This window comes from Eleutherodactylus coqui, unplaced genomic scaffold, assembly GCF_035609145.1.
Source record: "Eleutherodactylus coqui strain aEleCoq1 unplaced genomic scaffold, aEleCoq1.hap1 HAP1_SCAFFOLD_790, whole genome shotgun sequence".
In the NCBI taxonomy this organism is placed as follows: domain Eukaryota; kingdom Metazoa; phylum Chordata; class Amphibia; order Anura; family Eleutherodactylidae; genus Eleutherodactylus; species Eleutherodactylus coqui.
Window position 1 is genome coordinate 6,111 of NW_027102564.1, and position 25,492 is coordinate 31,602.

The 25,492-nt window shown below is 42.8% G+C and overlaps 1 protein-coding gene across 1 annotated transcript; it reads right to left on the reverse strand.

The window, feature by feature from the left end:
- Window positions 1-1,338: 1,338 nt before the first annotated feature.
- LOC136604838 (ATP-dependent RNA helicase dhx29-like) lies at window positions 1,339-24,776 on the reverse strand (the record flags this gene model as incomplete). The annotated part of the gene is made up of 15 exons (XM_066588935.1): window positions 1,339-1,603; window positions 4,323-4,419; window positions 5,368-5,499; window positions 6,511-6,822; window positions 9,966-10,056; window positions 12,525-12,661; window positions 15,119-15,343; window positions 17,550-17,625; window positions 19,262-19,390; window positions 20,042-20,130; window positions 21,190-21,274; window positions 21,919-22,039; window positions 23,047-23,191; window positions 23,954-24,094; window positions 24,706-24,776. Coding segments are annotated over 15 exons (1,901 nt in total), but the record flags the coding sequence as incomplete, so codon positions are not given.
- Window positions 24,777-25,492: the final 716 nt, after the last annotated feature.

The following is a 25,492-nucleotide window of genomic DNA, read 5'->3' on the forward strand; positions in this document are numbered from 1 at the left end:
TCCCGACCTACCCAGACTTTCCATGGGGGGTGCTTGAAATATAAGTACTCCCCTGAAAATAAGCTTAAGCTACACTACGTGAAAAAAATAAATAACAAAATTACTCACCTAGCAGGTGCGTCCGCGTCCCTCTCGCCAATCACAGCCAGCACTTGATGAGCCAATTACAGCCATTCAATGATGTCACAGCAAATCACAGCATTTTCTTGCTGGAGGCGGGGTATTCAACCCACCTTACCAGGAAGAGAATGCTCTTTTAGCGCTGAGGATGACACTGAAGCCTGCCTGAGCACCTGGAGAGCAGCAAGAGGGACCAGGACGCCGCCTGCTAGGTAAATATTAATACCCCTTGAAAATAAGACACTGTGCCTCTTTTTAAAAATTAATACAAGATGGTGGGTGTCTTATTTTTAGGGAAACACAGTATCTATGTCATATCTATCAATCTAAATTCACTGAACTCCTAAATGTAGTGAAGAAAAGGAAGCTTTTCCAGCTATTTGGACAGCATTAAAGACTTCTTTATTTTAGCATTTTAGTAAGAATACAGCATAGATGGCATTTATACATTGGTGCTGCTGTTTTTCCTTCCTACTAGCTCTCTGCTTCCACGCACTAGGTGAGGACGAACAGCAAGGCTGCGTGAGCCGACAATGAGTCCAGTTCCTAAATGCTGTGGATCGCTCCATGCATTCACTTCATGGCCAGCGTTGGTTAAACATTAAGAATTTGGTTTTGTCAGGATTATTATTTGCCGATCCTTACCACACCTCTTTACATTTTAAAGATGGCTTTTGATCTTCAGTCAGAAAGGCCCGTCCGGCAGGTACTCTGTTACTAGGCTAGTCACCCAAGATACTGGTCAGACTGGTGGTTAAGTTGTGCCGGTTTCTTTAAATGTGGCAGTGAAAGAGGTTTACTCTGCCAACATGTGTATCACAGAGAGGAAGCAAGTAGGGTCAGAGGCAACAACGTTCTTGTTGTGTGTTGTATCCACTGCAGTCCAGGTTATAGATCGTAGTTGTAGATGACATGAACGTAGTAGAGAACACATTAGGGATTCTGACTATCCGGAGGTTCAGAACCCACCAATGTGTCCAAACACTTTATTCCAAGTCTTTACCCTATACCTGGCACACAACATCTTTAAAGGGCATCAGTCCTTCAGACAATGGACGTGCCCTACAAGTGTAGAGCTAGCTACTCGGTGCCAAAATGTGTTGCTCAATGAATTCTCATGGGCACGACTTCACAGTGCAGAAGCCAACAGTCCTCGTATATACAGCCTAATGAAAACTCAAAGGAGACGTTGACATAAAACTCCGCATCAGACGCGTACATATGGCACTGTGATTTATTTGGAACCCGTTAAATGATTAACAAATGCACAAAATAAAAGTAATATATTCTCTTCAATGCTGCATGCAACATTGATAAGGAGAGACTAGTCATACGCAGCAGAGCTGAAATACCACAGGATTTCCATGTCCGTATCTCTGCCTGGCCGGTCACATCCCCGTACAGCAATCCTTGGGATTGGAATCCGAGCAGCTTCACTTTTCTGTTTTTATCAGTTCTTTGATGATGTTTAAAATCTCATCATCTGTAAAGGAAAAGACGGAAATTAAAGTCATTACTAGATGGTGAGAGATGCTGCTAAACGAAAGCGGAGGTGTGCAGTGCAAATCCATCAACATTAATAGAAAGGGTTGTTTGTGATAAAAAAGGGTCAGCCTATATTCCAGGAACAGCGCTGTGTGGCGACCTATTCTAGTTACTGGATGGTGTAATGGCGCCAGAAAGACAATACACTGCAGTACTTCACCTGTTGCAGTTGCCTTTCCTGGGTACTAACAGCGTCTTCCAGTACTCAGATACTCCCTGTAGAGCTATATAGTCTTATATACAGATGCTGCACAAACAAATATATGAAACACGTATCAACACACATAGTGAACAAAAGTGCAAGACTAGAAACTGACCAATAGGTGATAGGAACAGAATGGTGATGGTCGTCAGATGATGGAGCAGCTGATGGGAAGAGAATTGCAACCTGACAAAACCAAACCCTAAGGCTGTCACAGAAGGGGAAATATAAAAACAATCACAGAAAATGGCCATATACTTACTGACTAAGGCCTCATGTTCATGGGGACAGATCCGCCCGCAGCGGATCACCCGCACGCGTGATCCGCGCCCCATAGGAATGCATCGGACACCTGCAGGTAATTAAATACCTGCGGATGTCATTTTCCCCGAAGGCGCGGATTGCATGCGCGGGAAAACACCCGCAGCATGCCCCATTTTAGTGCGGGGCTCCCGCAGGCTTCTATTTAAGCCTATGGAAGCTGTCCGGAACCGCTGCACACCCGCAGCCTAATTTCTGCTCTCCGGCGAGAGCAGGAGTTTAAAAAAAAAAAAAAAAAAAGTGCGCATGGCGCAGCATGCTACCGCTGTGCCGAAAGAAAGAAGATCCGGCCACGACGGAGGGAAGATCCGCAGCGTCCGGACACGTAAGTAAAATGTTATTTTCTGGCCTCAAGTCTGCGGGAAAGGAGGGACCCGCTATGGGATTCTGCATGGAGAACACGCGCGGGCCCGAATTTCCCTGTGGAAAGGGGGCCTAAGGAGTGCAGATAGCTGCATCTTCTCATCATGCAGGTAGCAGACTACCAAATGAGGGAGGCAGTTACACCTCCCATCCCACCATAAACGAATGACTGCCTGTAGAAACTGAATGATGAATGAATTATCTTTAGTCGCTCAGTCGCTGCCAGAATTTATACTGAATGATCATTCATATTCCCACGATACAGAGAGAATCTGAATGATTATTGTTAAGTGTACAAGGGACCAAACAGTCAGACGCTCCTCTCCAAATGACTCTGAGTTGCAGAAGTGTGGTCAACTGACCCACTAATGTATAGCAACTGCTCCAACAAGAAATACAGAAGGCAGGAGATGCCGATGCAATAGGAGCAGGTCAGGTTTTCAGCTGTCAGAGACAGTGGAGAACCAATCACAGCCATTCAATGATACCATTCAATGAATGGCTGTTATTGGTTCATCGAGCGCCCGCTGCCTGAGCCAATCAGAGCCCTCTTGAACCAATCAGAGCAATAGCTTGCTAGGGGCGGGGTATTCAAGCCCCGTCACCAACAAGAGATGCTCTGTTGGCATTGAAAACTACACGGAAGCCTGCAGGAGCACCGCAGCCTAGCGGGAGGGACCCGAACGGCAACTGCTAGGTGAGTATTGTCTTTTTTAATGTAGTGTACCTAGGGCTTATTTCTGGGGTAGGGCTTATATTTCACACACCGAAAATAGTTGCAGGGCTTATTTTCAGGGTAGGGCTTATTTTTAGGGAAACACGGTATATCAAAACATCTGATCCTAAACGGAGAATCCATTTCTGTACTTTATGTTAATATTATATTTTTAAAAGTAAAGAACTATAAACTTTAAAAATCTTTTATTTTTGCTTTTGTACAATTACTTGTAATAAAATTAAAAAAAGGGAAACATTTTCAAGCTTGAAATGACTCAAATAAGGAGCTGAAATGTTGCTGTAAAAACTGTAAGTTTGCACATCTCACAGAAGGAAAGATACTTGAGTACAGCTTTTTATGCTTTGTTGGTTTCTGCTGTGGACCTGGAGTCCTTGGAAGCTTTACACCCACTGATAGCAAACTTCATTCATTTAGATATTCTGTTAGGTGTTTAACATGTTCTTTAATTTACAACTATACACATCTCTGCAAAGCTTCCAAAATGGTTCCTTTCCCCAACAACAGTAGGAGGGGCAGCTCTGGAGCACAAACTGCTGCTCTCACACTCGCTCCCCACTACATTTTATAGAACACTGCTGCAGAGTGCTGATGTTATAGATGCCACCATTCACTACTGGTTGCTTGTCCACTCCTGTGATTCTGGTGCCTTCTGATAAGTCTGGCCATTTGAAATAATTGGTGTAGTCTGTAACATAACTGACTATAACTTTAAGGGGTTGTCCAGGCTTAGAAAAACATGGCTGCTTACTTTCAAACACAGCGCCACCCTTGTCCATAGGATATGTCTGGTATTGCAGCTTAGTACCCATTCACTTCAATGGAGCTGAGCTGCTATACCACACACAACCCCATGGACAAGGGTAGCACTGTGTATGGAAAGCAGCCATGTTTTTCTAATCCTGGACAAGCCCTTTAAGATGCTACACGATCTTTGCTGGCCAGCAGCTGTAATTCTGTTCTTTTATATAAAATCAATAAAATTGTGAATTTAAAATCGTGAAAAATAGGGAAAACCACAAAAACGACATTTACCTTCAAGAGACATTTTAGGATTTTGCAGCTTTTTCTTTAGGACAGATTCAATTAAAACACGCAATTCCTTAAAGATGACAGCGATCTTCACCGGAGCCTGTGCAGGGAAACAGAACAATCATATACAGTAGCAGGAAAAGATCAGTGAACCCGTCGGCATCACCTGGATTTTTTTCATTAATTACTAATAAAATGTAGTGGAATTGTTACCTAACTCAGACTTATAGCCAAACACAATAGAGCTAAAATAATGATACAAACACTTGTACCGATCCGGTCTTATTGACCAAATATCCAAAGGGGAATAAAAATAAGTGAATCTCTGTATTAAAGGGAACCTGTCACGTCCCCACAGCACCATAAACTAAGCTATGATGCTGTTACGGAAGGTGACAGGGAGCTTGAAGAAACGTTGCTGCTGTCTGTGGTGATGGGATAATAAAAAGTCAGCAACTTTACTGCATCCGGATTTGCTGCCAGTTTTTCTGAAGAGGGAGCTGGGCTGTTGGATATTTTATACGCACCCACGATCTAGCAGTCTTCCCTCTGAAGTCAGCATGAAAATCGGATTCTTTTCAGAGTCTCGTGCGCTCTCTCTCCCACAGAATTGTATAGGAGAGCATGCACATGGGACTCTGAAAAGGGTCAGCTTTTCGTGCTGTGCACCGACTTCAGAGGGGGGTCAACAGCACTGGATTGCAGGAGCAGGTGAGTATAAAAAATACATCATCCGGCTCCCTGTCACGTCCCCTAACAGCACCATAACTCAGTTTATGGTGTTATGAAGACGTGACAGGGTCTCTTTAATGAGTTTTCCATGAGCTAATTGGCAAAAAGTGTTACAATTAATGAGACAAGCTTAAAAGTGTTGGTTTCGCAGATGCTTTGCCCATTCAATGAAGGCACAGAAAGCCTGGTTACTGACAAATCTATTCTCCCCAAGAAAGATCTATATACATTATACCAAATGGACCAACAACAATAAATAATACATTCTCACAGAAAAAAAACCAAAACTTTTTTTTTTTAACAAACAAGTATATACCTGAAACTGGATCCAGTCATCTACAGTCAGCAGACGTTCCCGGTGTTGTACAGCTATATCACCTCCAAACAGAAGTATCGGAAAGGGAGACACCAGAGTTGTTTCTCTAAGGAAGATCTTGGAATATTTAACCTGCGCAAAGTCCAAAGACAGAAGAGTAGTGGATGGTGCAGTGTAATCATAGCAAATAAAGACTTATTACTAATCCTGTAAGATTCTATGAATGGCATAGACATACAGGAGAGTTAAGGCCCATTTAGACAACGATTATGGCTCAAAACCCGCTGAAAAGCCATCCTTTGAGCGATAACCATTGCGTCTAAGCGCGGGGCCATCGTGCACTATTCGTTCATCGGCGATTTCTTCACTGATGACTCATCAGCGCTGCACGACGATTTTCTCAGCATTGATAGTATTCTTTCAGCTGGTATCCCGCTGGCAGTTCTTAGCGGGACACCAGCTGAAAACTCCGAGAACAATGCAGCTGTTTGCATATACAAAACAGCTGCTTTGTTCTCTGAGCTATCGCAGCGGTATCCCGCTCCACCTGCATTAACTCTTAAGTAGCTAATTAGCTACTTGGAGTTATGCAAAGATGATCGCTCAAAACTGTCACTCAAATTGTCATTTGAATGATTATCTTTCAGTGTAAATAGGCTTTTAATGGTCTAACACAGTAGGAGATGTTGTCACAAAGATAAGAGAGGTTATATCCTTGGACAGGGGACTACAGAAAAAAAAAAGAGAGGCTGTTTGACTAAGTTTGGGGAAATTTGGGAAGATGGTCTGATTTATATAATGGCTAGTTCATATGGAGTGCAGGTTGCATTGAGGTACTGTAGAAAAGTTGATGGGATTTGGAGAGGTGAGGGAGAGAGGTGAGAAGATGGAGAAGAGTAAGGTGCTTTTTTTGTATGTGTCTATATTTATATTTTCTTTGTGGGAGATGATGATTTGTTTTAATCTAGCTGTGATTAATTGCATTGTTCGGGTGGGGTAATGATATGCTTTATGTATATTATGCTTATATAAATGTGTAGAAATTATGATGTAATCGTACTCAAAAATAGAATTTCAACAAAAAAGATGGTTTAAAAAAAAAAAATGGTCTAACACTCGGACAACACAGTAACACCTTCTCACCTTCTCCTGGTAAAGCAGCCAGCCGTACGTCTGCAGATCCCTGTTCACAGAGGACGGGTGCACTTGTGCTCTTCCTTGCGCGGTTTCCACCATGCATGCCAACTTCTCGGAGATATCCACTGATTTTGTGAACAGGATCTTCCCAACGTTGTCATACAGACCGGCTGCTACAATGGCTTTAAGGAGTGACATCTCCTCGGTGGACATTTTTCCCCTCTTGTCTAAACTTCCTTTAATGCTATTTGAGGATGTCGATTTGGAACATTCAAAGCCCGCTGCTCTCACCAACCGGATTAACTCCTGTTTCACGTCCTTAAGAAAATACAAAAGCATTTACGTTACAGAAAGCAGCCGGTACTATAACTCCGTGTAGGTGACACTCGTATACAAGTTAGGCCTCACGTCCGTGGGCGTTTTTTCACGCATGACGCACGGTTGTATCTAATCCTGTAGTGCAAAAGCAGTGCTGGTTGTCTGCCTTCAGTGTATAGACCGGGAGCGAACAATCTCTTCAGGTACGAGGGACACATTGTCAGATTATAGCGCTCTCAAGGGCCACATTCCTATCTAAGGCTTATCTATATATATAAAGCTGAAAGCCCTGACTGACTGACTGACTCGACAAAAGTTCTCCAACTTCCCGATATCGTAGAAACATGAATTTTGGCACGAGCATAGATTATCTCCAAAATAGGAAAAGTAATTGGGTCCCAACTCGATTATTCAATTCTAGCGCAAAAGAATTGTCATCGAAATTTTACGTACATAATCTAAATCTGTCACTTCCCAGTGTCATAGAAACTTAAAATTTGGCACGGGCATTGATTATGTCATAAATAGGAAAAGTTCATAGGTCCCAAACCTGATTATTCAATTCTATGCGCAAAAGAATTGGCGTCAAAATTTTACGTGCGGAATGTAATTTTTTCACTTTCCGGTGTCATAGAAACGTGAAATTTGGCACGAGCATTGATTATGTCATAAATAGGAAAAGCTAATGGGTCCCAACTCGATTATTCAATTCTATGCGCAAAAGATTTAGCGTCCAAATTTTACGTACGGAATCTAATTTTCTCACTTTCCGGTGTCATAGAAACGGGAAATTTGGCACGAGCATTGATTATGTCATAAATAGGAAAAGTTCATAGGTCCCAACTCGATTATTCAATTCTATGCGCAAAAGAATTAGCGTCCAAATTTTACGTAGATAATCTAAATCTCTCACTTCCCAATGTCATAAAAACATGAAATTTGACACAAGCATTGATTGTGTCATAAATATGAAAAGTTAATAGGTCCCAACTCGATTATTCAATTCTAAGCGCAAAAGAATTAGTGTCCAAATTTTATGTACGTAATCTAATTCTCTCACTTCCTGATGTCATTTTATATAAAGGAAACGTCGCATGGTTTCCTCCACGTGGTGTTTCCTGGGTAACGCAGAGAACTATGCAAAATGGTGAACATATGTTTTTCTTCAGTATCTCTAAAGTAACCACGACTTCGTAAGATTTTCCGTGTGAACACCAGATAAACACCAGTACCAAATTAACTCGGGCGAAGCCGGGTATATCAGCTAGTTATTAATATAGGTCATAAATGTCTTCTAGGTTGGAGTTTCACTGCTGGCAGAATGGGGGACCCTGATCACCTGTTCAGCGAGGCCGATAAGAGGAGATCATGTAGCCCTACTTGAATGTAGTTTATAGTAGTTAAAGGGAATGTATCAGCTATATTTCTCTCTACTAAATAAAACCAGATAGTGAAACATTTTCCATTTTTCTAACCTGATTTTATTTTCTGATTGTAGATTTTTTTTATTCTGTTCTTTGAACATGATTATAGGGGCAGCCATCCTGCCTGAGCTGAAAGTAACATTTACAGATAGGTTTTACATAATCTTCATAGGCCAGTCGCACGATGGAGAGGAGCTGACTTCTACTGGAGAGTGCTCTAGACATGCTCTGTGAACTCTTCAGAGGTTATTGTGCAGGGAGGGGGAGGAGGTGAGCTGAGATTATCACCTATCATAAACAGTGGATCCTGTTTTATCTATATTTAGGTGTTATGTTTCATTGATAAGGAGATGACCACTGAAAAGTTTTCTCAACAGAACAGGAAGTGGTAGATTATTCTTAAGTTTAGCAGTCGGTGTGAGAACTGCAGGATTTTAGGATTTTTTTTAACATAGCTAATTACATCAAAAAATATATATATAAAAAAACTAACAAAAAGGCTTTAAAACTATGTTAAACACGAAAATTTGATTTATACAATAGCTCATTTTCTGATTATATTTTCCATTAAAGGGGTTGTCCCGCGGCAGCAAGTGGGTCTATACACTTCTGTATGGCCATATTAATGCACTTTGTAATGTACATTGTGCATTAATTATGAGCCATACAGAAGTTATAAAAAGTTTTATACTTACCTGCTCCGTTGCTGGCGTCCTCGTTCCCATGGAGCCGACTAATTTTCGCCCTCCGATGGCCAAATTAGCCGCGCTTGCGCAGTCCGGGTCTTCTGCAGTCTTCTATGGGGCCGCTCGTGTAGAATGCCGGCTCCGTGTAGCTCCGCCCCGTCACGTGCCAATTCCAGCCAATCAGGAGGCTGGAATCGGCAATGGACCGCACAGAAGCCCTGCGGTCCACGGAGACAGAGGATCCCGGCGGCCATCTTCAGCAGGTAAGTATGAAGACGCCGGACCGCCGGGATTCAGGTAAGCGCTGTGCGGGTTGTTTTTTTAACCCCTGCATCGGGGTTGTCTCGCGCCGAACGGGGGGGGGGGGGTTAAAAAAAAAAAAAAACCCGTTTCGGCGCGGGACAACCCCTTTAATCCCTTGATGACGCCGCTTTTTTTTTTCATTTTTGTTTTTTCCTCCCTGCTTTCAAGAACTCTTTTATTTATCCAATGACGTAGTTGTCTGAGGACTTGTTTTTTGCAGGACAAGTATTTATCAATGGTACTATTTAATGTATCGTATAATGTACTGAGAAACGTAGAAAAATTTCTAAGTGGATTGAATTGAAAAATAAAAACGAAATGCCGCCATCTTTGGGGAAGGGGGGGGGGGGCTTGTTTTTATGACAGACACGGCAACAAAAAAACTTTAATCTATGGGTCAGAAATATTACTACGATACCAGATTTATATAGTTTTTTGGGTTTTTTTGTTGCACTACTTTAAAAAAAAAAAATCTTTGGAAGAACATAAAAATTTTCCGCCAACTTCTGACAGCAATTAAGTTTTTTATTTTTCCATCAAAACGAACAGGCAGGATATAAATCTATGTTCTGTGTTGTTAAGGGGTTACAGGAAACAGCTAAACTAGGTAGCTAAGCATTATACGTCAAGAGCGGCAAGATAAAAGGTAAATTAGTTAATTTTATGGGATTATCGGTCCATTTTAGTCCTGTGTTTTGTATGCTATTAAAATGGCTAATTATTGTAATACCTCTATAGTCAGAAGTGCCTTTCTGTTTAGAAAGTTCTTCCTACAGTAACTCATCTCGGAGCTGTAACCTTCTGCTCGGATCATCTTCCACCTGTGAAGACAAAGGGAATTACTAATAAGCAACATGTCTATATGCTGAATGTTGGGATGACACACACCTATAGAATATAAGAGTCCTTTACAAGTATATATACAGAGATATTCCCCAACATCTGCTTTAGGCCGCCTGCAGACGAGCGGGTCGGATCCGGCAGCGAGAATTCTCGCTGCGCGATCCGACCCGAGCGCCTGCAGGGACGAGCGCGTACTCACCCGCGCCTGGCGGCCCGGCTCTTTCATGTGCCGGCTGCCGCGCAGCCGGCGCATGCGCAGACCGGAGCCGGTGGTCGGGTGAGTGCGTGCCCCGCAGAAAATTAGGACATGCCGCGGTTTGTTTGCTGCGCGAGATTTCGCGCGGCCAAACCGCGGCCGTCTGCATAGGAGTGCGTATTGTAATGCACTCCTATGCAAACTTTCAGCGACGGAAATCCCACGGGAAATCCCGCGGCGGGATTTCCGCTCGTGTGCAGGCGGCCATAAGGAGGCAGTTTTGTTGCATTCATTTTGTTTTTGGAATTTTGTTTATTACAATAGGAGAGAAATAAAACAGTGGAAGAGAAAGCAACATAAAATGTTTAACATAACGGAAACAAAGTGATAGCAAAATGAGCAACGACTTATACCACAGTGTATACCACTATCATTATAAGGGGAAGTGGGGGGAATCTCTCACAAGGTGGGAGGTATAAACAGCAGGCTAAAAACTGCCAAAAATATCCCCTTTAGAAGGAAAGCAAGTTCCTACTATGTGGAGAGGGACAGACAGAATAATCATCAACTTTATCTGTATAGCGCCAACATATTCCGCAGCGCTTGACATCATCCATTCATGGGGTCCCGACTCTCAGGAATGTGTTATGATAGCCTGCCAAGATAGACGTTGATGGTGTACCAATTAAGTCGCCTTTTGACTTCAATGAAGTCTAGAATTGCTTTATTCGACAACTGGGCAATTGTTTGTTTGGTAGTAAGAAAAAGAAGGAGACCAATTTCAGAGAGTCTAGAGGGACATTTGCCATTTTCTTATCTAAAGGGCCACTGTGGCGAAAACACACTTTTTAATCCCTGCATCCCCTCACCTGAAGCCTGTCCCACTCTGGATGTCTCCTATGTATACTACAGTCCCTTCCATGCAGTGCAGCCTCCTGCATGATACTTATCAGGCACCATCTTGACACTGAGATATCTCTCCCTGCTCCGCTAACACTCCCATGATGCATTAGCACAGCATCACATGACCAGCTAAAGCTATTGCCATCTCCGCCTGCTGGAAAGACACTGCCATTACCTTCTCAATTCTATATTTACCTAAAAAGTGACACCATAATTATACAGTCAGGAGGCTGATCCGTGATCTTCTTCATTATAACTGTGTGACAGGAGTTGCTAATCATCAGCAGTAACTGTGATAGGAGTTTCTGTCCCCTCATGAAGAGCTCGTGTGACAGATTTCATGTAATATCATCACACAGGAATTATGCAAACTGAAAGAGTGACGTCTCAAGAGAACATAAATACATGTAATTCTCAGGTGGTCTGAATGAGATCACATGACCTATCTGAAGAGAAGGGTTTTAGGAAGTTTCAGACAGTAAGGGATGACTAACCAAGGTAATACTGGCCAACTTATATACACAGGGGGGATAGTTGCATAACAAATGAACAAAAAAATGTCACTGGTGTGGCCCTTTAAATTGGGCTTCCCATGTAACCTTATGAACATTACAGCCTTTACTGAGCCAGGGGGTATGGTATATGAGCGGGTGCAATCCGATAATAGGTTGGGAACGTGGAAGAAACTTCAGATTTCTCCATCACAGTCCTGTCAATCTAGAAGCCGAATATACATTGCAGTGTATGCTAGTATGCATAGTGCATTGTGTGTAATAGCGCAAGTTCATGTGAAGACACAGGTAATAGAATAAATGAAATAAGCATAATCAATTTATACAGTATGTAAACTTCAAGGGAATCTGTCACCATCTTTTTGCATTCCTCAGTGAGCATAAGGTAGGGCCTGTCACACTGATTACAGCGATATGTCTGCTGTGTGGATCTGTGCAGTAGTTTTGGAGAAACTTGCATTGTATTAGTAGCAGCTAGACACAGAACTAGTCCTACATATTCAGGCTGGCCACACCCACTTCACCATCCAGCCAATGATTGGCATCTCTGACTCTGCACAGTAATAGGCAGACAGCTGTCAATCAGTGACTGGAGTAGGTGGGGTGTAGCTAGCTGCAGCTCATGAATATCCAGGACTACTAACCTCTACGCATGTGCGGCTACTGACAAAAGGCAAGTTTCTCCAAAACTACTGCACAGATCCACACAGTCACTACCTTATGCTGCAGAGAGAACTGCAAACAGATGATGACCAAGTCTCTTTAATCATTGGAGACATTGCCTACTGAGGAATATGTCCCAGTACATTGTGGTCCCTCTATACCAGTGACTTACCCCATGTAGGCGCTGAAGATGGTCAGATGATCAGAGTTAGCCAGAGCCATGGAGGATTTTGCCAAATCTGCTTCATCTTTTCTACCAATAGGTGTCATGAATGGAGACTTCTCCGTCATGGTGGCTGCCAGCGTTGCCTGGGAAAAGGGAATAATCATTATTTTAAATTAATAAAAGATCCAGAAATTCAAACAGTGGCACTCACTGCATGGAAAAAAGCAAAAACCTTTTAACCCCTTCATGACCAGAATTTTTTTATTTTTGCTTTTTTGTCCCCGCCTTCCAAAAGCCATAACTTTTTAATTTTTCCATAGACATAGCTGTATGAGGGTTTGTTTTTTGCTGGCAAATTGCATTTTTAATGGTATGATATAATGTATGGAAAAACGTGGGGAGAAATAAAAACAAAAAAGCAACTGCACCATTGTTGGAGGGGTTTCAGCATTCACAGTGCAGTGTTAAAAAAAAAAATCACATAGAAACTTTGTTTTATGGGTCAGTATAATTACAGTGATACACTATTTAACCCGGCAGATGCTGCAGTCATTGCTGACTGTGACATTTAAACGTTTTTACAAAAAAAAAGTTTAAAAATATGTTTCCCCTCCAAAAGGCTTTAAAATATTGAAAAAATAAAAACTAACTACATATAATTGGTATTGCCACATCCGTAACACCCCGTACTATAAAATATTGCATATTATATAGGCCCAGTGTTGTTCAACATTGGGAGGAGCGAATTGATGGGAAACTGATCAAATTTGCTGAAGACACAAAGCTAGGAGGAATAGCTAACACTGGGGAAGAGAGGGAGAGTATTTAAAAAGATCTGGAAAAGCTTGAACAGGGGGCAGCAACTATCAGAATGGTATTTAACAAGGAAAAAAGTCCTACATCTGGGCAAGAAAAATGAAAAAAAAAACAAAAAACATATGGAATGGGAGGAATTGAGCTAAGAAGCAGCACATGTGAAAAAAGACTTGGGTATACTGATAGATCATACACTGAACATGAGTCAACAATGTGATGCAGCAGCAAAAAAGGCAAACACAATTCTGTTATGTATTAAGAGAAGCATAGAGTCTAGATCACGTGAGGTCATTATCCCCCTCTACTCTTCCTTAGTCAGACCTCATCTGGAATACTGTGTCCAGTTCTGGGCACCTCACTTTAAAAAAAGACATCGACAAACTAAAGTAAGTTCAGGGAAGAGTTACCAAGATGGTAAGCAGTCTGCAAATCATGTCCTATAAGGAACGGTTAAAGGATCTGGGAATGTTTAGCTTGCAAAAAAAGAAGGGTGAGAGGAGACTTAATAGCTGTCTACAAATATCTGAAGGGCTGTCACAGTGCAGAGGGATCAACCCTATTCTCATCTGCACAAGGAAAGACTAGAAGCAATGTGATGAAACTGAAAGGGCGGAGACACAGATTAGATATTAGAAAAAAACTTTCTGACAGTGAGGGTAATCAATGAGTGGAACAGGTTACCACGGGAGGTGGTGAGTTCTCCTTCAATGGAAGTGTTCAAACAAAGGCTGGACAGACATCTGCCTGGGATGATTTAGTGAATCCTGCAATGAGCAGGGGGTCGGACCCGATGACCCTGGAGGTCCCTTCCAACTTTATCATTCTATGATTCTATGTGCCCGAAATTGGTTCCTATAAAAACTAGAACTGGACCCACACAATACAGGGTGTGACACCTACATTGACAAAAAAATTAAAATGTTATATGACCGCTGTAACACAAGAGGGAGTTTGATTTGAAAAAATGTGACATTTTCGGAAGGGTTTTTCCAGTTTTTAACGTGACTGTTCAGGGGGTGTGTTTGTCTAAATAAAAAAATTTTCTTTAACAAAAATTGCTTTCCGTTGCCATAGTCTGAGACCCGTAACTTTTTAATTTTTTCGCTGATTGGGCTGTGTGAGGGCTTGGTTTTTTAGGGTTGTACTATAATTTTCATTATTGCCATTTTTAGAAACATTTATCTCTTTGATCACTTTTTATTAACATTTTTTGGTAGCCCCACCACAACTCCTCTGATTGTTTAGATGCACTGTCAGCTTTTTCCGTGGCATCTAAAACGTTCGCTACTGTAATCAGCGCTAACTCTAACCATCAGCTGTCAGAAAAAGCTGATAGCCGCCAGGTATACAGTGGACTCCGTTCCCGAACCCGCTCCTTACTCCCTTCTGGACCGCCCAACGCAAATTCACAAAGCACGTGAAAAGGAGAAAGTGTGACAAGCAGGTTGGTGGGGTACGTGCTTCTTCTGGCCTCCCACTATGTGAAACGGTTGTTGCCCGTTTGTGGCAGTTTTTCTTTTTCGCCTGCTACGTAATATCGTAAATCATCAGGCGAGTGACGCACGGGTCATTGCGTGGCAGCTGTAATGGTGGCCACATTGCCTGTCACCCAACTTTTCTGGAAAGAGACTCCTTACAAAACAACAATACCTTTTTCTATTAGCTGATCAGGAGAAAAACGTAACTGGCCATTACGGAGCAGTAAATCTTCCAGAAGCTGCAGTTATCGAGTACTGGCTACTACCGTAGGTGATAAAATAAGCAGATTAGAGAGTCCTGCTTACCACGGCATCCAGACAGCCAAAGATGGCACCAAAAATCAGCATCTTTCCAATCTTCACATTGACTGGCAGAGCGGCGAGGTGCTGACCCAGAGGAGTAAGCTGGGGCTGGGTGAGCTCACAGGCTCCAATCTTCCGCAGTAAGTTCATGGCATTACTGATTACTTGGACTTGTGGCGGGTCCAGTGCCTTACATAAGAAATCCTCTGGAGAGCCGAGCTCACACTTCTAGACATAACAAGAGCAAAACAGAATATTTTTCAGAAAGGTGCCCAAATGTGCATCAAATACCGTACGTCATGGCGCCTCAGTAGCCCTCACTAGAGAACTGTCATTGTCCTAGGTGGTGACTTTAGGGGTTTGTATGAGGTTAGAAGAAATGTCTGCTATTTTTCCAGAAACAGCACCACTCCTGTGTATAGGCAGTGTCTGGTACTGCAGCTCATCCATGTTCCCTTGAATGTAACTAAGCGGTAATATCACACATAGCAAATGGAGAGGAAGCTGTTTCTTGAAAAAAGTGCAGCTGTTTTTTCTGGTCTCATGTAACCCCTTTAAGGGACCTTCTGGGGAAGACAAGTGAAACTAATCTCATAGTTACAGCTGCCATGTGAGTTGTCATTCAGCATTCGTAGAGTGGCACATCTTTCTAAATATACCTTACTTTGGGATTAGAGGGAGCATTATTTTAGGATTATTCTACGGCAGCCGATTGGCAGTATCTGTGGGACCATTAATGACAGCGTATGGGGAGTCACTCAGCTATAGCTAAACATTATAGTATACAGTATAGTTTTAGTATATATACTATTTTTTTAAAGTGGAAAGGTCACTCAATATAATAAGATTGAACCAATACATTTAGGAGACAGTTATAGCAAGCTCTCAGGCGCCCTCTGCTGACTGAAAGAAGCAACATCTACATTTAAAGCAATCCTTCAGTTTTAGGCTGGGTTCACACAGGGCGGATTTGCCGCGGAAATTCCGCGCGGAATTTCGCCGCAGCAGATCTGCCTGCGGCCGCTAATCTCGGTATTAGCCAACCATGTGGACGAGATTTCTCAGAAATCTCGTCCACACGGGACGGCCAACCCGCTGCGGTAAGTCAGGCAGGAACCGCGGCTGCGGCGACCGCAGCCGCGGCTTTACAATATGCAGCATGTCTACTTATTCTTTCTTTTCGCTGCGGCCGGAGCGCCGGCCGCAGCGGAAGAGCGAGTGGCCGGGCCGCTTCAAAGCTGTGGCCAAACAGCGGGATTTCCGGCGGGAATCCGCCCTGTGTGAACCCAGCCTTAGGGCGAAATTCTGTTTCAGGGCCGGGGAGGGGGAGGGGTATATTACCTGCAGCTGTTCTTTTTCTGCTGTCCCTCGAATATGCTTGCTCTGGGTCCTATTTTCAGCCCTTGAAGATGGCAATCTTCAAATTACTTAATATCTACAGTACTAGACTACCAAAGCACTATACCTGCCCTCCGATTGGCCAGGGCTGCTCATGTGATCAGTGTGGGTCCAATCAGTGCACAGTGTGCATTAGGTAGTTATATGCAGTGTCTATCTTGGACCCAGAGTTTGCGGATGGGAGAGATGGCAGAGAACAACTGCAAGTAATATACCCCCTCCAGTCTTGGAACAGAATTTTCTTCTGAAACCAGACCGTCACTTTTATGGACACTTTATAGGGATCCAGCAGGGGTTTACAATCAGCGGCAGGTTTTTCCTTTACCGTATGATATATATCCACATGACAAGGCAACACCAAGGAAAATGTTTAGCTAGACCAGTAAATGGGAAGGTGATTGAGTGGCTGGTTCTGCAAGTGACCAAGAATTAGGGATTAATGTTAGGGTTCATGCCAGGGTGTCCGATTGCAGGCATTTTTCCCTTTGGAGATGCCCTGCCCAACTTTCCAGATGGGGAAAAGGGACTTGTTATTTGTATAGCGCTGACTTATTCTGTAGCGCTTTCAGGTAATTTTGTTTATTAGCAAGCTGGGTTCTCATTTTACCGACCTCAGAAGGATGGAAGGCTGAGTCAACCTTGAGCCGGCTACCTGAACCAAGTGGGGATTGAACCCGCAACCTTCAGGTTGTGAGTGAGAGCTTAGGACTGCTGCCTTAACACATTCATTATATTTTTGACTGATTTATTCCACCTTTAATAAAGAGGTCGTTAGCAGTTTCATCCTGCAGTGCGTCTTTTTATTCTGTGATATTATATTATGATTTGTAATTGACTGCAGAAGACTGAATGATAGATGCATTAACTACAGTAGGAAACTCTTCTTCAAACGTTAAAAACCAGACTATAAAATACGTCTACACACTGGAAGTGGTTTTTTTTGCAAACAGACATTACATAAGGATATTCACAATCCTAATGTATAACATTACATTGCCAGATTTGTTTCCACAGTTTAGCATTGTAACGAGCTCACCATGATGTGGAGACAAAGTTCTTCCAAAGGAACTCGTAAGATTTCTGGGACCGAATAGTCCATAAAACTGTGAAATCTACAAGGAAAAAATACAGATATGGAATATATGGAAATAATGCTTAAAAAAAAATACAAGTCAAGGTCTTGTCATCACGTCTTTCCCTATAAAATAGACACTGTGGGGTGAACAGGTCCTGTAGACAAAGCCGAGGGTTTTATATTGGAAACAGTTCTTGTAGAAGTCCTAAAAGATATTTTGCTATCATACCAAACCCCTCTGTACTCCGCCTGATAACATGCTTCACACCGATTCAGCCACCACACGACTAAATGTCTGACCATTGTCTGTGTATAGCATCCCTCACTCTCCACCCCGCCATACCGTGCACATCTCCAGTCCCTTTAACTTCTGTATCACCCCATTACTTGTAGTATGTAAGCCCGTTGGAGCAGGACCCTCAGCCCTACTGTCTTCATCAACTGATTACTGATTACTTCATGTAACCATGGTTTTTGTATCTTCATTTCTTGTATCTGTTCTCCCCTGTTTTGTAAGCGCTGCGGAATATGTTGGCGCTATATAAAGATTATTAACAAATGATGCCTTCTAATAGTAGAGCAGGCCTCTCCTCAGACGGGATTCCTCCAAGCATTATTTGCATTGTCAGAAAAAAAGGTTTTGGGACTGCGATTCCCATGAAAAGAAATTAATAAAATCAAGAGAGGTAACTTTCTAGCATTTGTTAGAGAATCTGAACATTTCCTTATGTTTAATACAGGGGCTCGTAGGAATGCCTTCTTTTTAAGGGGGTTATTTGGGACTACCAGAATTTATTCAGCACCTAGAATGCAGAAACTTCGTAATATACACTAAGGGAACTTTTACACAGGTTGACTATAATGACTGGTCTTTACACAGGAGCGCTGATCGCTCACTGACTGGAGGAGGAGAGCGCTAGACTTCACTTTCGGCTGCCCGCCTCCATTCAGAGTAAACAGGCAGTTGTTCGTGGATGAACCGACAGTCACTTAGTTTTTAGGCGAGGTAAAACCAAGCAACTTCGACTCACTTGCTCTGTCCGGTCCAGAGTTTAGGCAAGACGAGACACCCGTAATCGCTATTTTGAGCGATTACTCTGGCGATCGCTGGCCTGAGTAAAATTACACTAAGCGCTATCCACTGGGCGGCAAGCCTTTCTTTAGACACATAGTTAAATGTATACTGTATGTTTATGGTTTGCCAAATGTGTAGGGATTTATGGCTAGCTGTTGCACTTCTCTTTTGCACCAGTCTTGACCAATTTCCTCTAAACTGTCCATATAGCTGCAGTCTCACAAGACTTAGTTGGAGGACCACACTGAGAATCTCAGAGAACCTATTTAAAGGGGTTAGTTGGGACTTCAAAACTGATGGCCTATCCTGAGGGTAAGACATCAATATTAGGTTGGTGGGGGGCTGATTCTGATGAGCTATGGCCCCTTCACTGTTTATCAGGTATAGTCCGCACTTTTAGTAGCCAATTGCCGGAGCTGCAGAAAGTTAGACCCCACAGATCTAATATTGATTGCCTATCCTAAGGACAGAGTATCAATTTTGAAGGACCGTATAACCTCTGTAAGAATATAGAATGTATAAAAAAGCGCTTATTCTAATGTCAGATATTCATATTAATTCCACATGACTACAGCATCTCCTGGACCAGATGCTTTACCTTTCTTTGGTGTACAGTCGGAAGCAGAAGCCATCCCGGACGCGGCCGGCCCTCCCCTGTCGCTGGAGTGCGCTGGCTTTGCTTATAAAGGTCTCCACCAGAGAACTCATCTGACTGCTCTCATGATATCTGCAAGAAAAGACGCAACATCACATGTATTCAAATACTGTACAACCACAATGTATGGCAGGGCATGAGAGAGGCAGCGACCTGCGGGAGCTAAACTGTAGGTTCCTGTCTCTCCTACAATTAGCAGTGTAGACGTTCCCAGCGCTCCTACTGCACAGCCCCATGTAAGTCTGCCCTCCTGCAGGTCACCGGCTCTCTTGTACCCGGGTGCCTTCGCACTGCAGTAGGAAAGCCAAGTTGCCAGCTTCATAGCAGGTTAAAGAATGATTGTGACGCGAATAAAAAAAAACAAAAAACATCACCCGGCACCCTGCCACGTCCCCTAACAGAGTTTATAGTGCTGTGGGACATGGCAGGTTCCCTTTAAATGCTTCTAATGGAGAATACGCTTAGCTTCCTATTAGGACGACATTTAGGGTCACTTTCATTCATGGGACAATCCCAGTTAGTTGCTATTGAGGGCTGTAACAGCGGCCATGTTGGTGGTCATCCAGCTTTTCCCAAAAAGAGATAACTAAGAAATGGCTGAATAGAATCAAATCAACAAGCGGACACAAGAAGATTCACGTTCTTAGATATACTGGCCATTTCAGGTTGAAATTGAAAAACATTAAAAACTAAATTAAAACAACGTGGATGTCGACAGATCACCTGTTTTCCTTAGTTCTTCCAGCATCTATGACAAATACCACATCTGGGATGGTGATACCCGTTTCAGCGATGTTAGTTGCCAGCACAATCTGTAATCAGAAGAAAATAATGCTAATAAAGCGTAAATCCACTTATACAAAGAAAGCCGCACTAATGGAGGACTTCGCAGTACAGTCATTTTGCCAACATATTTCATTAGTGTATATTGACTGTCTATGCTGTAGATCGCTGTACAGTAGAAGAAGACAGGGTGCTGCTGCAGTGTGCAGGGGGGCTGTGGGGAACCTGGGGCTGACTTACTTAAAAGGGAACGATACCTGGGACATGCAATGTATGTATCCTGAAGTTTACATGTTTGTATTTTACTGACTTCTGACATGTCACAGAGATATGTCAGAGCCCCTTTGGCTTCATTTTGGAGATATGAAGATGGGCCATAACATTGCATGACAGTCTATGGCCCTGAATTAAGTGTATAGTGCTCCATAGACTGCTGCAGTCCTTTATTCTAAGTATTAGTGGGGTTGCGGTGCCCAGACTCCCACCAGTGACATGTCTCTATGACAGCTGATGGTATAATTTGCAGGATGCTGCTGGATCTTTATTCCCTTCCGTTTCCATGATGTCGGACGTTCTCTAACTAAAGAGACCCTTAAAAACAATATGGTTCCTGTAAATAGTGACTTTATGTGTTAACCCCTTTAACTCCAAGACCAGAAATTTTTCAGTTCTTCATTTCTGCTTTTTCATCCCCGCCTTCCAAAGGACATAACTTTTTCTTTTCCACCAACACATATGTGTACGAGTTCTTGTTTTTTTGCAGGATAACTTGTATTTTTATTATTTAATGTACTATATAATGTCCTGATAGAAGGGGTCTCCTTCCCCCGCCTACCGCTCAGATGCAGCGGTCACCGGTATCTAAGTAGTTAACGACCGCAATCAGAGCAAACTTCAACTGTGGTCACTGATGGAGGCTGTCAGCTGTTAAAACTAAGTGAGACCCACTGGGTATGGATTAGGCTCGGCTCGCTGTATATACCCTTCACAACCGCATGACGTATATTTATGTCATGTGGTTGGAAAGGGGTTAAACATTTGTCTGGGAAAAGTTACTCTACAGTTAGATTTTACTTGATATTCTTTACCTTTCTTGTTCCTGCTGGAGGAAGTACGAACGCTTCAGCCTGCTCCTGACTGGAAAGGATGGAGTGAAGGGCTATCAGCTTGTACCTAGGAAACAAACATCAGGACCGTACTGGTCGGGTCACGGTGTGACTAAGCATGGTAGAGGGTACACAAATGGGGATACACCATATATAAATATACACTTCACAGCTGAATAGTAAAAATGCAGCTCTAGTGCTAAACCCAACGCAGAGCTGGTCTGGAATCGCCAACTATGCCATCTGTTGAATATTCATGGTAGTTTATGATTACCAGGGTGAACAACCAGCCGAAATCTGCAAGTGACGCAGCCTAGTTGTTGCAGAGCTCTGGCAGCTTTTGGCATTTTTCAAGTTCCTGTGCAAATGGACTGCCCAGTATGATGCAAATGCATCTAGATATGACTATTACATATGTGTTATGGTGCCCTCTGAGAAGATCCATGTAATGTACCCAGTGCTGGATCTGCAGGTAGTGGAGTGATTACTGATATTGCACAGGCAGCCAATAGCAAGCAGGGCATTAGAAGCGGCGTTTTCTCACCAGTAATGGATAAATTATGTGGATGTTCTAAGAGGGAATCAAAGGAATAGTAGGGGGGCGCCATAAAGCTGACTATATGATGAAGTCAGCCCAGGCACATTCTGCCTAAAATACTGTGCTACAAATACTTTCTATCATATTAGTTATACTTTTAGGTTGTTTCTTACCTTCTCCTGTCATTAAACCTCTTGTCAGTAGATAGGAGGTCATAAAGTTGCTGAATGTCAGCCAAGCCGGGTAAGAAGATCAGCACTGCTCCTTCTACATTTCTGTACTGTGCACTTCTGTCTGGTGGAAGGAGACATACAGATTACTCAATTCAGTAATTTTTAAGGGGCTAATCAATATAAGAAACATCTGAAAAACATCCCCAAACATCCTGAAGAACGCTGATCACTAATGCGTGTTCCTGTAGTATGAAACGGTCCAATCCGGGCTGAGTGTCAGGCTGTAAGAACGTCTTACTGATTTCTACAGTAAGACCCAATTATCAGTCAATTCTTATATTTCCATGAGGAATAAGAGAGGAGCAAATATTTTTTTTTATTTGACAATAGAAAACCGGTTTTTGGAAAATATGGTTTTTGCACCCTCGTATTCAAAGGCCCAAACTTTTTTATTTTTCCATGGACTGCGCTGTGTCAGGGCTTATTTTTTTGCTTTAGAAACTGCAGTTTTTAGTGGTAATTTACTGGGGTACATAGAACTTTTTTGATTGTTTTTATTGCAAAATGAGCAAAAACAACATTTTAGCTCAATTTATTGTCTTCTAGTGCTTACCGTGTGGATCAGACGTTTTGTGGACGTGGCGATACAAAAAATATGGCTTCTTAATTTTTTGTTTTCATTCATTTCAAAGGGCGTGCCAGAGGTTGCAGAGAGCTTGTACTTGGCAATTTCAGAGGTTTCCACCTCCCATTGAAATATATTGAGCAGTGGTGTACATCTGCTCTATTTATGCAGGGACCTTCAGGAATAATGGAGGTCCCAACAGTCGGAACTCCTCCTACCGTAAAGTTACTCCCTATCCTGTGGATAACTTTATAACTTAGCACAACCCCTTTAATGACAGTCAATACATAAAAATTCAGCTGTGACGGCCGATAACCCATCAGGATGATATAACATGGGGAGTTTATATTAAGGTTCTCTCGGATGTCATCATCTGGATTTCCCAGATTCCTAATGGCATATTCGTCTTGCTATAAAGTCATACATAGCTAGCAGGTTTTTCAGACATCTGGAAAGCTCTCCTGTGGATATTGTAGTGATTAGACCGCAAAATATTAACATACCCAGAAACACCAACAACTCCAGGATCAGGTCCAGATTGATTTTGTTAGGGTTCATGTATAGGATAGCATGCTGCGTCCGGGCTGAGAACTTCTGATAAGACTGGTTTACATCCATCACAGAACCCGACTGAACAGGAATAAACTCCTATAAAGGAAAATATTAGTACTGTTAGCCAGTTTCCATATTTTGTAAACAGTGACATATGTAACAATTCAATGGTGTTTGATAAGCTTGAAAGAAATTGAAGGACATTTAAGAAGGCTTTATACCAGAAAACTGGTGTAGAAAAATGGCCGCATTTGGCACAAGGGCCACTCGTGCAAAAATATTGCAACTTTTCAGCCTTCTGCGTTGCCTTTGCCACTTTCTGTGAAAGTGGGTGTGGCTTGCCAGGAGGGGGTGTGGTCACCCAGAATGACAGATTTATGTATAATTTATGCCAGACACTGGCATCTATATACATAACTCATAGCCTGAAGGTATGCAAATCAGCGAAATAAGGCGTTAGAGTGCCGAGCTTTCGGTGATTGTAACATGTAGGAGGTTTTGGTTGACAACTCCACCAGATGATTAGGCGAGTGTACGTCATCTCTGGGTCATCTTTTAAAGGCAGCGGCTGGTTTTCTGTTTTGAAAATTGGGTTGAATAGTGAGTTAGTAGGATCTAGACCTCTAGATATTTAAAATAGGGTTTCCTAAATATAATGTGGTGTGAGGATGCTCATGTGGGGTGTGATGGACCTTTTAACATCAGTGCCTCACATTGTATTTCTTGTTAAAATACAGATGGCCACCAGAGGGAGCTGCTGCACTGAATTCTGATAAAAAGTCCTGAGTGTTGTGTATGTGGATGGTGATTGTCATCTCCACTATGGAGCAATACAAGTGGTCTTATTATAATCATCACCTTGTATTTATTGCTGCTTCCTCCTTTGCCGGTGACATTAAGGGTTATTTCCTCTTCATCTTCTAAGAACTTCTGACAATACTCGGAGTCTGGTTCTAGGACAAACCCTGTTTCTTCAACAACATCTTCCAAGTGAAAAACCTGCAGAAATCATAGATTATTTGTTATTTAGGCAACCCTCCAGTTCTGGATGAACAAAGATGGCCGCACCGCTTCTCTAACTACCGGATGCACGCTGTGCATAGGATGCATCCTTAGTATAAGACACTACACCTGTCTTGTTGTCCATATGAGCAGTGCTGGCCGGTCAGAGCAGCATGTAGTGTCTTAGACTACTGATGCATAGTAGTGCACTGTGTGCATCAGGTAGTCAGAGAGGTGGTGCAGCCATCTTGGCTTGTCCCGGACTGGAGAGTAACTTTGAGAGGGCACTCATAATAAAAGTGAAAACCTGCCTTGAGTATAGGGAACAAAAAAAAAACACTTTACAATCAATAAATTCCAAGTTAAAAGGGTTTTCCAAGACAAAAATATTGATAACCTATCCTCAGGACAGGTCATCAATATCAGATCAGTCGGGTCCGCCGCTCGGGACCCCCACCAATCAGCTGTTTCAGTGCTTACCAGGCACAGTGCCACACACTGTATACCACCTGTACATAGTATAGCAACTCAATGCCACTCATTAGAATGGGACTGAGCTGCTTGTAGTATATGTGAACAAAGGTCTGAGAAGAAGCCACAAAGCTTACCTCTACAAACAGCTGATCAGTGAGGAGCTCAAGCAATGGGCTATCACCGATCTGATACTGATGACCTATTTCTGAAGACACGTCATCAATATCTTAGTGCTGGAAAACCTCTTTAAACTAATAAATCTCAGTATAGCAGCACTAATAAAGTGGCAAACATCTAACAATTCTCTAATAGGAAAACATTCCCAATTTTTCCAAACTGATGTTCCACCTAAGGTCTCATTCACATCAGCATCTGAGCCTCCATCACGGACTTCTGCAAAAATCACAGGTGACAAAGCGCTGCATACAGAGCTATATCATCTTGGAAATTGCCGGACTGCATAACGGCAGCCAGATGGGGCCCATTATAGTCAATGGATACCATCCGATGCCGTTTGGGTCCAGGAAGTGCCAGATCTACCGCGTTTCCCCGATAGTAAGACACCCCCGATTGTAAGACGTATCGGGGGTGTCAGGGGGGTCGGCCAATGTAAGCCGTACCCCGAAAGTAAGACATACCGTAGAAAAAAAAAAATCATTACTCACCTCCCCCGGCGTTCTGTCGCGCTCCGGCAGGATGTCGCTCGCTCCTCGTCCCCGGCGCAGCATTGCTTTCTGAATGCGGGGGCTTGAAATCCCCGCCTCCAGAAAGCTAATACACACGCCGTCAGCCAGTTACAGAATGGCTGTGATTGGCTGAAGGCGCACGTGGCTTCAGCCAATCACACTATTCAATGACATCATTGAATGGCTGTGATTGGCTGAAGGCGCACGTGGCTTCAGCCAATCACACTATTCAATG